We start from the raw sequence: 10,067 nt of genomic DNA on the forward strand, positions 1-10,067 counted from the left end.
GATAAAGTGGACAGTGAGTGTAGAAACGAGGAGGTGGTCATGATGTTACGGCTGACTGGTGTATTTTCAGCTTAAACAGTTTATTTTATATATATACAGTATATTACAGTGAAATTTGGTGCAGGTGTGTTTGCATACCATCTAGTTACTCCAATCATCCAGTTATGAGATATTTTACTGTCTGTTATCTACTTAACCCTCTTCCCGTGTATCAGACTCTCTGTTTCTATATCTGTGTGCGTCTCTTTGTGATGATCCAGCTCAGAAATCCACTTCAAACCCTTCCTGAATCCGTAGAGCCGCCCTTTCCATTCCACCTCATCACGAGATCATACGAGACTCATATCCGGAGTTATGAGCCTATGAAGAGGGGCTGAGATACACGTCATCTGCCTCTCACTGTGTGGAGCTGCTGGATTCATGTTTCCGTCTACGCTCTGTGTGAAACTGACCGACAGACACTCAGGAGATCACTAAGGACTGACCGTCACGCCGGAAACCCTTCATTCTTCATTCAGTCCACATTGTGTGAAATGGCGTCAGAGAGTTTCCAGCTGCTGAAGCTGCTGCAGCGGGATTGGAAAGCAGTGATGAAGATAACGGAGCGTTTAGATATGAAACATCTGAGGATCGGGTTCTATGAAGAACCTTTAGAGGAGGGTTTAAGAAGAGATACACAGATCGTTCAAACAGAAGTTCTTTGGAGTTTCTACCTCACACTTATCTGATTACTACCTGGAACTTAGAGGCCTGTAAAAGAAATGTTACCTTAAATTTTGGCATTCATTTTACAATAATAACTATATGTTTGAGAGTTTTAATAGACATGTTATTAAATAAAAATACAACATTTACATTTTTACCAAATTCCGTGGGAATGACATGCACAGGCTTGCGGACCACTGTTTTCTGGTGTGATGCTCTGATTTCGGAGGAGGAAGACTGCCTCCCTCTGAACTCAGGTGCGGAAACAGCATCCCCTCTCTTTCTGAGGGTCTTGGTAAAACAAACAAACAAAAAAACGGCACAACCATTCCACGCTTATTGTGTCCTGTGTAAGCCACCATCGCTTGCATTGGTCTCATATGAATCTCGAGCTTTTTGTGTTACCCGTGGCTGTTAGTGCTGTATATTATGTCAGACCTGCAGCGTTTGTGTTAGCTGTGTGGTGCTGTACTGTAGTCAGATCTATGATCATCGGCACCCGTGATAAAGATCAATACAGAAGCTGTGGGAAATAAAACGGCACAGGCGAATGGGGAAATGCACATATACCTGTTATGGTTTTCATAGAAGGTCAAATGTATAAAAAGTGTGTTTCTTTTGATCAAGTCCCCTACAGACTGTCCACAGATGCTCACATTGTTAGCAAACCATCCGATAAAAAGAGTTGATTATTAACGTGTTTTTAATGTTGAGATTAGGTTTAGTTTTTGCAGTGACGTTAAGGTTCGGCCTAGGTTCAGCCTTATAGACTACAATACATTACATTCAGCTCAAAGTTCAGTTGTGTTTAGTAGATATTAAGTTGAATGTTTGTTAAAGTTAAAACATCTGCAGTGGACCATCAAACAAAAGTGGAACTTTCGTTTTTTAATTGATTCTAGAATTAGAATTAGAATTTTTACAATAATCCTTTTTGTATATGTTCTAAATAAATTGTATTATTTAACTAAGAAAAATGCCAACAAAAAGATAAAAACATTTTAAGTCCCATCAGTATGTCTAATATTTCACCTTACAGTGTTATTATAGAAATATTATAAGATTGTTTAACTTATTTCTAGATATATATTAAGTCATTATATCAAGTAAAAATCTTTTATGTTCTGTTTATCTGTATTATTTCTTAAAACAAGTAAAATGATCAAAACGTTCACTACATAAAAACACTTCAAACAAGTAAAAATACGTAGAAATAAGTTAAATAATCTAATAATAGTCATATATTAACCTCGTTATGAGAAATATTAGATATATTTATACGATTTAAGGTGTTTCCATTAACAAGATAGATTGTATCCGGTGTATACGTTTATAGATGATGAAACAGTTACTAGCCAAGTAGGAAAGCCAGGTGTTTATTATCTGCACACAAGGGGGAGGTGCTTAGGGAGGGTTGAGGAACCTGCAGGAATCTTTTTGAGTGTTACTGTGTGACTAAGATTTAAATTCAATCACACAAAGAAACTAATAACATTTTACTGTCAAAACAAAACCTTAAATATCTGAAATGGTGAAATAGAAATGGGGAAATATTGTGAAAGAGAAATGGGGAAAGTAGAATTGACCATGAAAACGCGTCTAGACGAGGCCTGTGAAGGGAAAAATTCATTGTGATGTGTTGGAACATTTATTCTGTTACTGTCCAAAGAAAAGCAAGTATCTCCAAAATAGTAACTTTACAGGAGAAGGCAAAAACTCTCCTAACGTTCCATGTTCGTTAATGTGAAGAGATTTTTTTCCAGGTGGTTTTGGAGCATTTCGATTGGTCCGTTCATCATGAAATTTTCACAGGACGTAAAGGACGGCTGGTGGACTGAAAGGATGTAAAAAAAAATAAAAATTGACAAACATGGAGATAGATGGTTTTCCATGGACAGCGACACTTTACACTTTAAAATTGGTGGTCAGCTGTGGACTGTATTGGTCAGTAGTTATTTTGTTGGCCTTTTGGTGTCTCTGATCCTGCTGCATTTCTTAAGGTCAGTGTCATCGTGAAATGTCCAGTTCTGTCTTGAAACAAAATGAGTTTTTTTGCAGTTGCCATCTTTACCTTTACATTAAATATCGGAATACAGCCCCATTAGTGTGTGGAACAGTTCTGCCAGGAGAACTAATGCGTTTTGTACTTTTACCACAAATTGAAAGAAAATTGCTGTTCATTTTTATCCAAAACTCACAAATATCTGCCTAAATCTGCTTTAAAACCCTGGTTTTGGATAGAAACGTGTGTATTTTCCCATGTATCCCCTTTCTTGTTGTCAGTGCAGGTTTATTTTGTACGGCTTTTTTCCTCATTGTCAAGGGTGCCAATGATCAGTGGATGTCACTGCACATGCCTTTCCCCAGATTACGCTGCAAGATTTTGTTTTTACGTAAAGCAAATATGAATACTTGTTTTTGAACAGCAGGTAAATGCAAAAACTGAAAAAAGCTCTTGTCACATGCAGCAGTAGCTCCTATAGCAGGCCGGCAAAGCGCCACACTGGTCAGCAGCTGATACGATTCGTCCAGTGACGTGAGACCCAGGGCAGATCATTTCATATCAGCAGGTCATGAGTTTGAATCGGTTTGGTAAAGTGATTGATGGGACAAAGCTGAGTTAATGGCTTGAACAAGTATTCAAATTTGTGGACGAAATAAGAACGAAGCAAAATGTTTTGTTAAGTAATTGTTGAGTTCAAAACCAAGTGATTACTTAAAAAATGGAACAGAATGATCTGCAGCGCGGGCATTTTCAGTAATATGTTAAGGGTTATGTGGTTTTCTGATGCTTTGCCTGGAACAGAAGTCACTTTCCAAAATGACTGAAGCAACATCAGACCAGACCTACTGTAATTTTGGCCACATTAAAGTGAGATTTGCCGAAAAAGTATAAATTCTCTCATTCTGTTTAAAGGCTTCAAGGTACTTCTTACTGGTCAGTTTTATGCCATTTTTCTGCTTAGAATTGAGGCATCAGTGCTTCCATTTAGCAAATTGGAATTAGGTGCAATTAGTCTAATTATTTGATCACTAAATGTTTGTTATTCGTAGTGATGATTTTCAGGTAAGAAGGGTAAGAAAATGTAAGTATTTAGTCATTTTTTATGTCCTTTTAAGGCCTGTGTTATTTTCAGCATTGTGTCTCATTAATGTTCATAAATTTTATCTGACAGGCATATTGTGGTGTGTGGTCACATCACTCTGGAAAGTGTTTCCAACTTCCTCAAAGACTTCCTTCACAAGGACAGGGACGATGTCAATGTAGAAATTGTTTTTCTCCATAAGTAAGTACGTTACATTCCAATAGAGTGAAAGAAAACAACACTAGAAATGAAATAAAGAAATTAAAACTTCTTTTAACAGCCCAAATGATTTGATAGCTTATGAAGTTCTTATCTTTTTATGACAAAAAACACAACTATTGTCATTTGAGCTGCGAAAAACACAGAATAAACCTTCCTGTAGGGTTTCTGCAGGGTTAAGAAGAGGGGAGAAACTGTAGCCGAGGGATTTTATCTCAGATATTGCTCCATAAGCACAGCGGTTAGATCCTGTGATTACTGTAATAACACACGTCTGTATGCTTTTGTGCTCCTCTCTGCAATAATCTGTTGTTTTTGTGTCGTACCATAGTATTTCCCCTAATCTTGAGCTGGAAGCCTTATTCAAGCGCCACTTCACTCAGGTGGAATTCTACCAGGGATCCGTTCTGAATCCCCATGACCTAGCAAGAGTCAAGGTGTTTATCATACAGTACATACTAACACTGTTCATGTGTGAGAAATTTGGAAATTTCTGTAAATTGGAAATTTTGAATAACCTCAGTCAAACCTTCCGTGAGCTCCTAACTTGTTTTGCGAAGTTGCAAACCTGCCTTGCAGTGATGTTGAGCATCTTCCCCACCATGTTCTACATTTATCGTGCTGTATGGTTCAATGTGTTCGATATACACTGACCAGGCCTAACGTTCTGACCACCTCCTCATTTCTACGCTCTTTGTCCATCTTATCAGCTCCACTTACTGTATAGGGTCACTTTGTAGTTCTACAGTTACTGTGACTGTAGTCCACTCACTGTCCACTCTGTTACACGCACCTGCATTGTTGGTCCACCTTGTAGATGTAAAGTCAGAGACGACAGCTCATCTGTTGCTGCACAGTTTGTGCTGGTCATCCTCTAGTCCTTCATCAGTGGTCACAGGACGCTGCCCACAGGACGCTGCCCACAGGACGCTGCCCACAGGACGCTGCCCACAGGACGCTGTTGGCTGGATATTTCTGGTTGGTGGACTATTCTCAGTCCAGCAGTGACACTGAGGTGTTTAAAAACTCCAGCAGCGCTGCTGTGTCTGATCCACTCGCACCAGCACAACACACACTAACACACCACCACCACGTCAGTGTTACTGCAGTGCTGAGAATGACCCACCACCCAAATAGTCCCTGCTCTGTGAGGGTCCATGGGGGTCCTGACCACTGGAGAACAGGGTAACAGAGTATCAGAGAAACAGATGGACTACAGTCTGTAACTGTAGAACTACAGAGTGCAGCTATACAGTAAGTGGAGCTGATAAAGTGGACAGTGAGCGTAGAAACGAGGAGGTGGTCATAAATGCTATACCTGATTGGTGTATATACATGTTCTGTATATCTATATGTACACTTGTATGTAAAAGTTTGGGCGCCCCGGTCAGTTTACGCTTATTAAAATAAGTGAGCATGTCCTCTATGGAGACACACGTCTACACATTTACACACAATTACTCTTTATTTGCTGAATTCAACAAATGAGGGAAACAAACCTAACATGTGGCCTGTGCACTCGTTTTTATTGTATGTTTTATTTTTATTCATTATGTTAAGCAAATAAATAGAAATGCTGCACTAAAGTTTGTTCCCTGTAGAGGGCGTCACAAGAACTTGTCATTCCAAACCAAACTTTTCTATCCAACTGTATCTATAGGTCGACTGTTGACTCTGAAAACTGCCTTGCAAAAGTTTGACCTCTCTCTCTCTTCTCTCTCTATCTGCTGCTGTAGATTGAATCAGCAGATGCCTGTTTGATTCTGGCCAATAAATATTGTGCGGACCCTGATGCCGAAGATGCGTCAAATATCATGAGGTAAGCAGTGCTTCATCTCAGGCTCTGGGCCGTGAAGCACCCTCTAGTGGTCCGCGGGCCTGAACTCAGGGGGAGGCCGTGGCTCACAGTGGGCCAGTAGAGACCACAGTCGCAGGCGAATGATATGTCATCAGTGCAGACTGTCGGAGATTGAACGGTCTCTCTGGGTTTTTCTTCTGCCTTGTTTGGTGCCGACCGATCGGATGTTTCCCTTTAGTTCGCACAGTAAGTGGAGCTGATAAAGTGGGCAGTGAGCGTAGAAACGAGGAGGTGGTCAGAACGTTCTGCCTGGCCAGTGTATGCCTGCTGTTAAAGGGGTTAAAGGTGCGTGCAGTCAGGAGGCAGAAGCTCGCAGATAAGAAACAAAACAGAAGCTTTACTGGGATAATCGCATAGAGGAGTCAGGAGATAAGCAGGGTCAAGTCCAGGGTAAGCATAACAGATGAGGGCAAGGCAAGGCCATGAAACAAACGAAAGGTCATCAGCCAAAAATCCAGTAAACCAAACAACGCTACAATCAGGGGAAGTCCAAAAGTCAGGGTCAGACAGATCAGGCAGAAATGATCAGAACCGGAAGATAACGCTCAGTAAGGCAGGAAAACTGGGAAAACTTCGCAAATACCTAATGCTAAAGCCCGGGCTTCAATACTAACTAGTTTAGTCAGGTGACCATAGACTGAACTGTGAGTAGTCAGAATTCCGGTGATCAAGATCTCGGAGAGGAGGGTGAGGAGAGATCCGGAGTCATGTGACTGTGCTGTGTATTCTGGGAAGTGCAGTTCTCATCATTATGCGAACTGGTAGTAGGCGTGACAACCGTTCACTGTGATTGATTCCCTTGTGTTTTCCCGCAGAGTGATTTCTATCAAGAACTACCATCCAAAGATCCGAATCATCACGCAGATGCTGCAGTACCACAACAAGGTGAGACGGATAACTACACAACTGCTACTGAGAGCTGATTGGTTAGAGTTACTGCTACTGAGACCTGATTGGTCAGCGTTACTGCTACTGAGAGCTGATTGGTTAGTGTTACTGCTACTGAGAGCTGATTGGTTAGTGTTACTGCTACTGAGAGCTGATTGGTTAGTGTTACTGCTACTGAGAGCTGATTGGTTAGTGTTACTGCTACTGAGAGCTGATTGGTTAGTGTTACTGCTACTGAGAGCTGATTGGTTAGTGTTACTGCTACTGAGAGCTGATTGGTTAGCGTTACTGGTACTGAGAGCTGATTGGTTAGAGTTACTGCTACTGAGAGCTGATTGGCTAGTGTTACTGCTACTGAGAGCTGATTGGTTAGTGTTACTGCTACTGAGAGCTGATTGGTTAGTGTTACAGCTACTGAGAGCTGATTGGTTAGCGTTACTGCTACTTTGAGCTGATTGGTTAGAGTTACTGCTACTGAGAGCTGATTGGTTAGTGTTACTGCTACTGAGAGCTGATTGGTTAGCGTTACTGCTACTGAGAGCTGATTGGTTAGTGTTACTGCTACTTTGAGCTGATTGGTTAGAGTTACTGCTACTGAGAGCTGATTGGTTGGTGTTACTGCTTCTGAGAGCTGATTGGTTAGCGTTACTGCTACTGAGATCTGATTAGTTAGCGTTACTGCTACTGAGAGCTGATTGGTTAGCGTTACTGCTACTGAGAGCTGATTGGTTAGTGTTACTGCTACTTTGAGCTGATTGGTTAGAGTTACTGCTACTGAGAGCTGATTGGTTGGTGTTACTGCTTCTGAGAGCTGATTGGTTAGCGTTACTGCTACTGAGAGCTGATTAGTTAGCGTTACTGCTACTGAGAGCTGATTGGTTAGCGTTACTGCTACTGAGAGCTGATTGGTTGGCGTTACTGCTACTGAGAGCTGATTGGTCAGTGTTACTGCTACTGAGAGCTGATTGGTCAGTGTTACTGCTACTGAGAGCTGATTGGTTAGCGTTACTGCTACTGAGAGCTGATTGGTTAGTGTTACTGCTACTGAGAGCTGATTGGTTAGTGTTACTGCTACTGAGAGCTGATTGGTTAGAGTTACTGCTACTGAGAGCTGATTGGTTAGTGTTACTGCTACTGAGAGCTGATTGGTTAGAGTTACTTCTACTGAGACCTGATTGGTCAGCGTTACTGCTACTGAGAGCTGACTGGTCAGTGTTACTGCTACTGAGAGCTGATTGGTTAGCGATACTGCTACTGAGAGCTGATTGGTTAGCGTTACTGCTACTGAGAGCTGATTGGTTAGTGTTACTGCCACTGAGAGCTGATTGGTTAGCGTTACTGCTACTGAGAGCTGATTGGTTAGCGTTACTGCTACTGAGAGCTGATTGGTTAGCGTTACTGCTACTGAGAGCTGATTGGTTAGTGTCACTGCTACTGAGAGCTGATTGGTTAGAGTTACTGCTACTGAGAGCTGATTGGTTAGCGTTACTGCTACTGAGAGCTGATTGGTTAGCGTTACTGCTACTGAGAGCTGATTGGTTAGCGTTACTGCTACTGAGAGCTGATTGGTTAGCGTTACTGCTACTGAGAGCTGATTGGTTAGCGTTACTGCTACTGAGAGCTGATTGGTTAGCGTTACTGCTACTGAGAGCTGATTGGTTAGCGTTGCTGCTACTGAGAGCTGATTGGTTAGCGTTGCTGCTACTGAGAGCTGATTGGTTAGCGTTACTGCTACTGAGAGCTGATTGGTTAGCGTTACTGCTACTGAGAGCTGATTGGTTGGCGTTACTGCTACTGAGAGCTGATTGGTTAGCGTTACTGCTACTGAGAGCTGATTGGTTTGAAGTCACTAATGAAATTTAGTTACATAAGTAACTTTAAAAAAATCCTATAACTGGAGTCCCAAAATGTTTAAAAATGCTACAGCAGTGCTAAAGTATTTTAAGCTTTTCTGCGTAGTATAAACGAGTGTATTTTTCTATATTAAAATGATTAAGCATTTAGAGACTGTGTTTTTTGTACAAAATCTCCATAGAAACCGATTAACTTTAGAATTTAGCAGCTATAGCGACTGTAGCGGCAAACCTAGATGACACTACTCTCTGTCATTAGAAGTTGATCACTGTGTGACTGTACTCGAAAGTGAGCCAATTTGACGTATATTGGATTTTTTGATCATAATCAAGTTATTAATGTGTTACATTCTATGTATTTCACAATAGGACTGGGCGATATGGCAATAACATGACATCATGATATTTCAAGACACTTCAAGATGATAGGCAGTGGGCATTTTCTGTGGTTTGACAAGTTGCAATTTACAAAAAAAGCATCAGTAAAGCTACATTTGAAAAATTCTATCAAAAACTAAGGATACAGTGATTTGTATTCCATATTTTAATAATGTGAATAATTTATCTCAATTTCTGTAAATGCCATTATATTGCCCACCCCTCTTTAAACCATCACAGAATTTGTGTTTAGTGTACGATTGAACATACATGTCTGCGTATGTATGTTCGGTGCTAAGTGTCGCTTTGTTCCCAGGCTCACCTGCTGAACATCCCCAGCTGGAACTGGAAGGAGGGTGATGATGCAATCTGCCTGGCTGAGCTGAAGCTGGGCTTCATCGCCCAAAGCTGCCTGGCCCAGGGCCTGTCCACCATGCTGGCCAACCTGTTCTCCATGAGGTCATTCATTAAGGTAACACCATTTCTCCATGAGAGCTTATATTGAAATAGTGCAGACTGTTTGAGAAGCTGCAATAACTAAAAAAAAACATTCCACTTCATATTAATTGTTAACAAGCACTTTCTGACATCAAAACAATTTATTATATAATATACAACTGTGCATTCCGGCCACGCACGCTGATTGGTTGAGCTGATTGGTTTCTAACTGTGCTGTTATTTCGCCATAACATTACAAACACTGTGTCATTCCGCTGAGGCGCTGTTGCTAAGCAATGACTTTGACAGCTGTTGGAGACGCTCAAGCCATTTGAACGTTTTTAGTTCAAATAGATCATCACAATAGATCACATCTGACCGACAGCCGATTTGGTCCGACTCTGAAGACGAGACGACGCTAAATTCCCAAACTGTCGTCACCACTGAGCAGCTTTTCAGTCGGCAGCTGTGACAGAAGAACAGCTGAACAACCTGGAATCAGCCAGAAATGAACCTAACACCATTCACCAAACTAAACGGGCTGTAAGAAGCTTTACAGACCGGCTGGAACAAAACAACATTAATACTGATCTGGACAAACTGACCAAACTGAGCTGAACCTGATATTGGGTCAGTTTTACG

The 10,067-nt window shown here is 41.3% G+C and overlaps 1 protein-coding gene across 14 annotated transcripts in view; it reads left to right on the top strand.

Annotated features, from left to right (window-relative positions):
• The window catches only part of LOC108414676 (calcium-activated potassium channel subunit alpha-1-like), a 209,891-nt gene that overhangs the window by 153,915 nt on the left and 45,909 nt on the right, over positions 1-10,067 (top strand). For all 14 annotated transcript variants that reach the window (XM_037544238.1, XM_037544235.1, XM_037544239.1 and 11 more), the window contains exons 10-14: positions 3,882-3,992; positions 4,342-4,447; positions 5,747-5,829; positions 6,684-6,753; positions 9,304-9,459. In XM_037544238.1, coding sequence (XP_037400135.1) covers positions 3,882-3,992; positions 4,342-4,447; positions 5,747-5,829; positions 6,684-6,753; positions 9,304-9,459 — 526 coding nt within the window. The remainder of the gene's footprint in view (positions 1-3,881; positions 3,993-4,341; positions 4,448-5,746; positions 5,830-6,683; positions 6,754-9,303; positions 9,460-10,067) is intronic.

This window comes from Pygocentrus nattereri, chromosome 13 (genome assembly GCF_015220715.1).
Source record: "Pygocentrus nattereri isolate fPygNat1 chromosome 13, fPygNat1.pri, whole genome shotgun sequence".
Classification (NCBI taxonomy): Eukaryota; Metazoa; Chordata; class Actinopteri; order Characiformes; family Serrasalmidae; genus Pygocentrus; species Pygocentrus nattereri.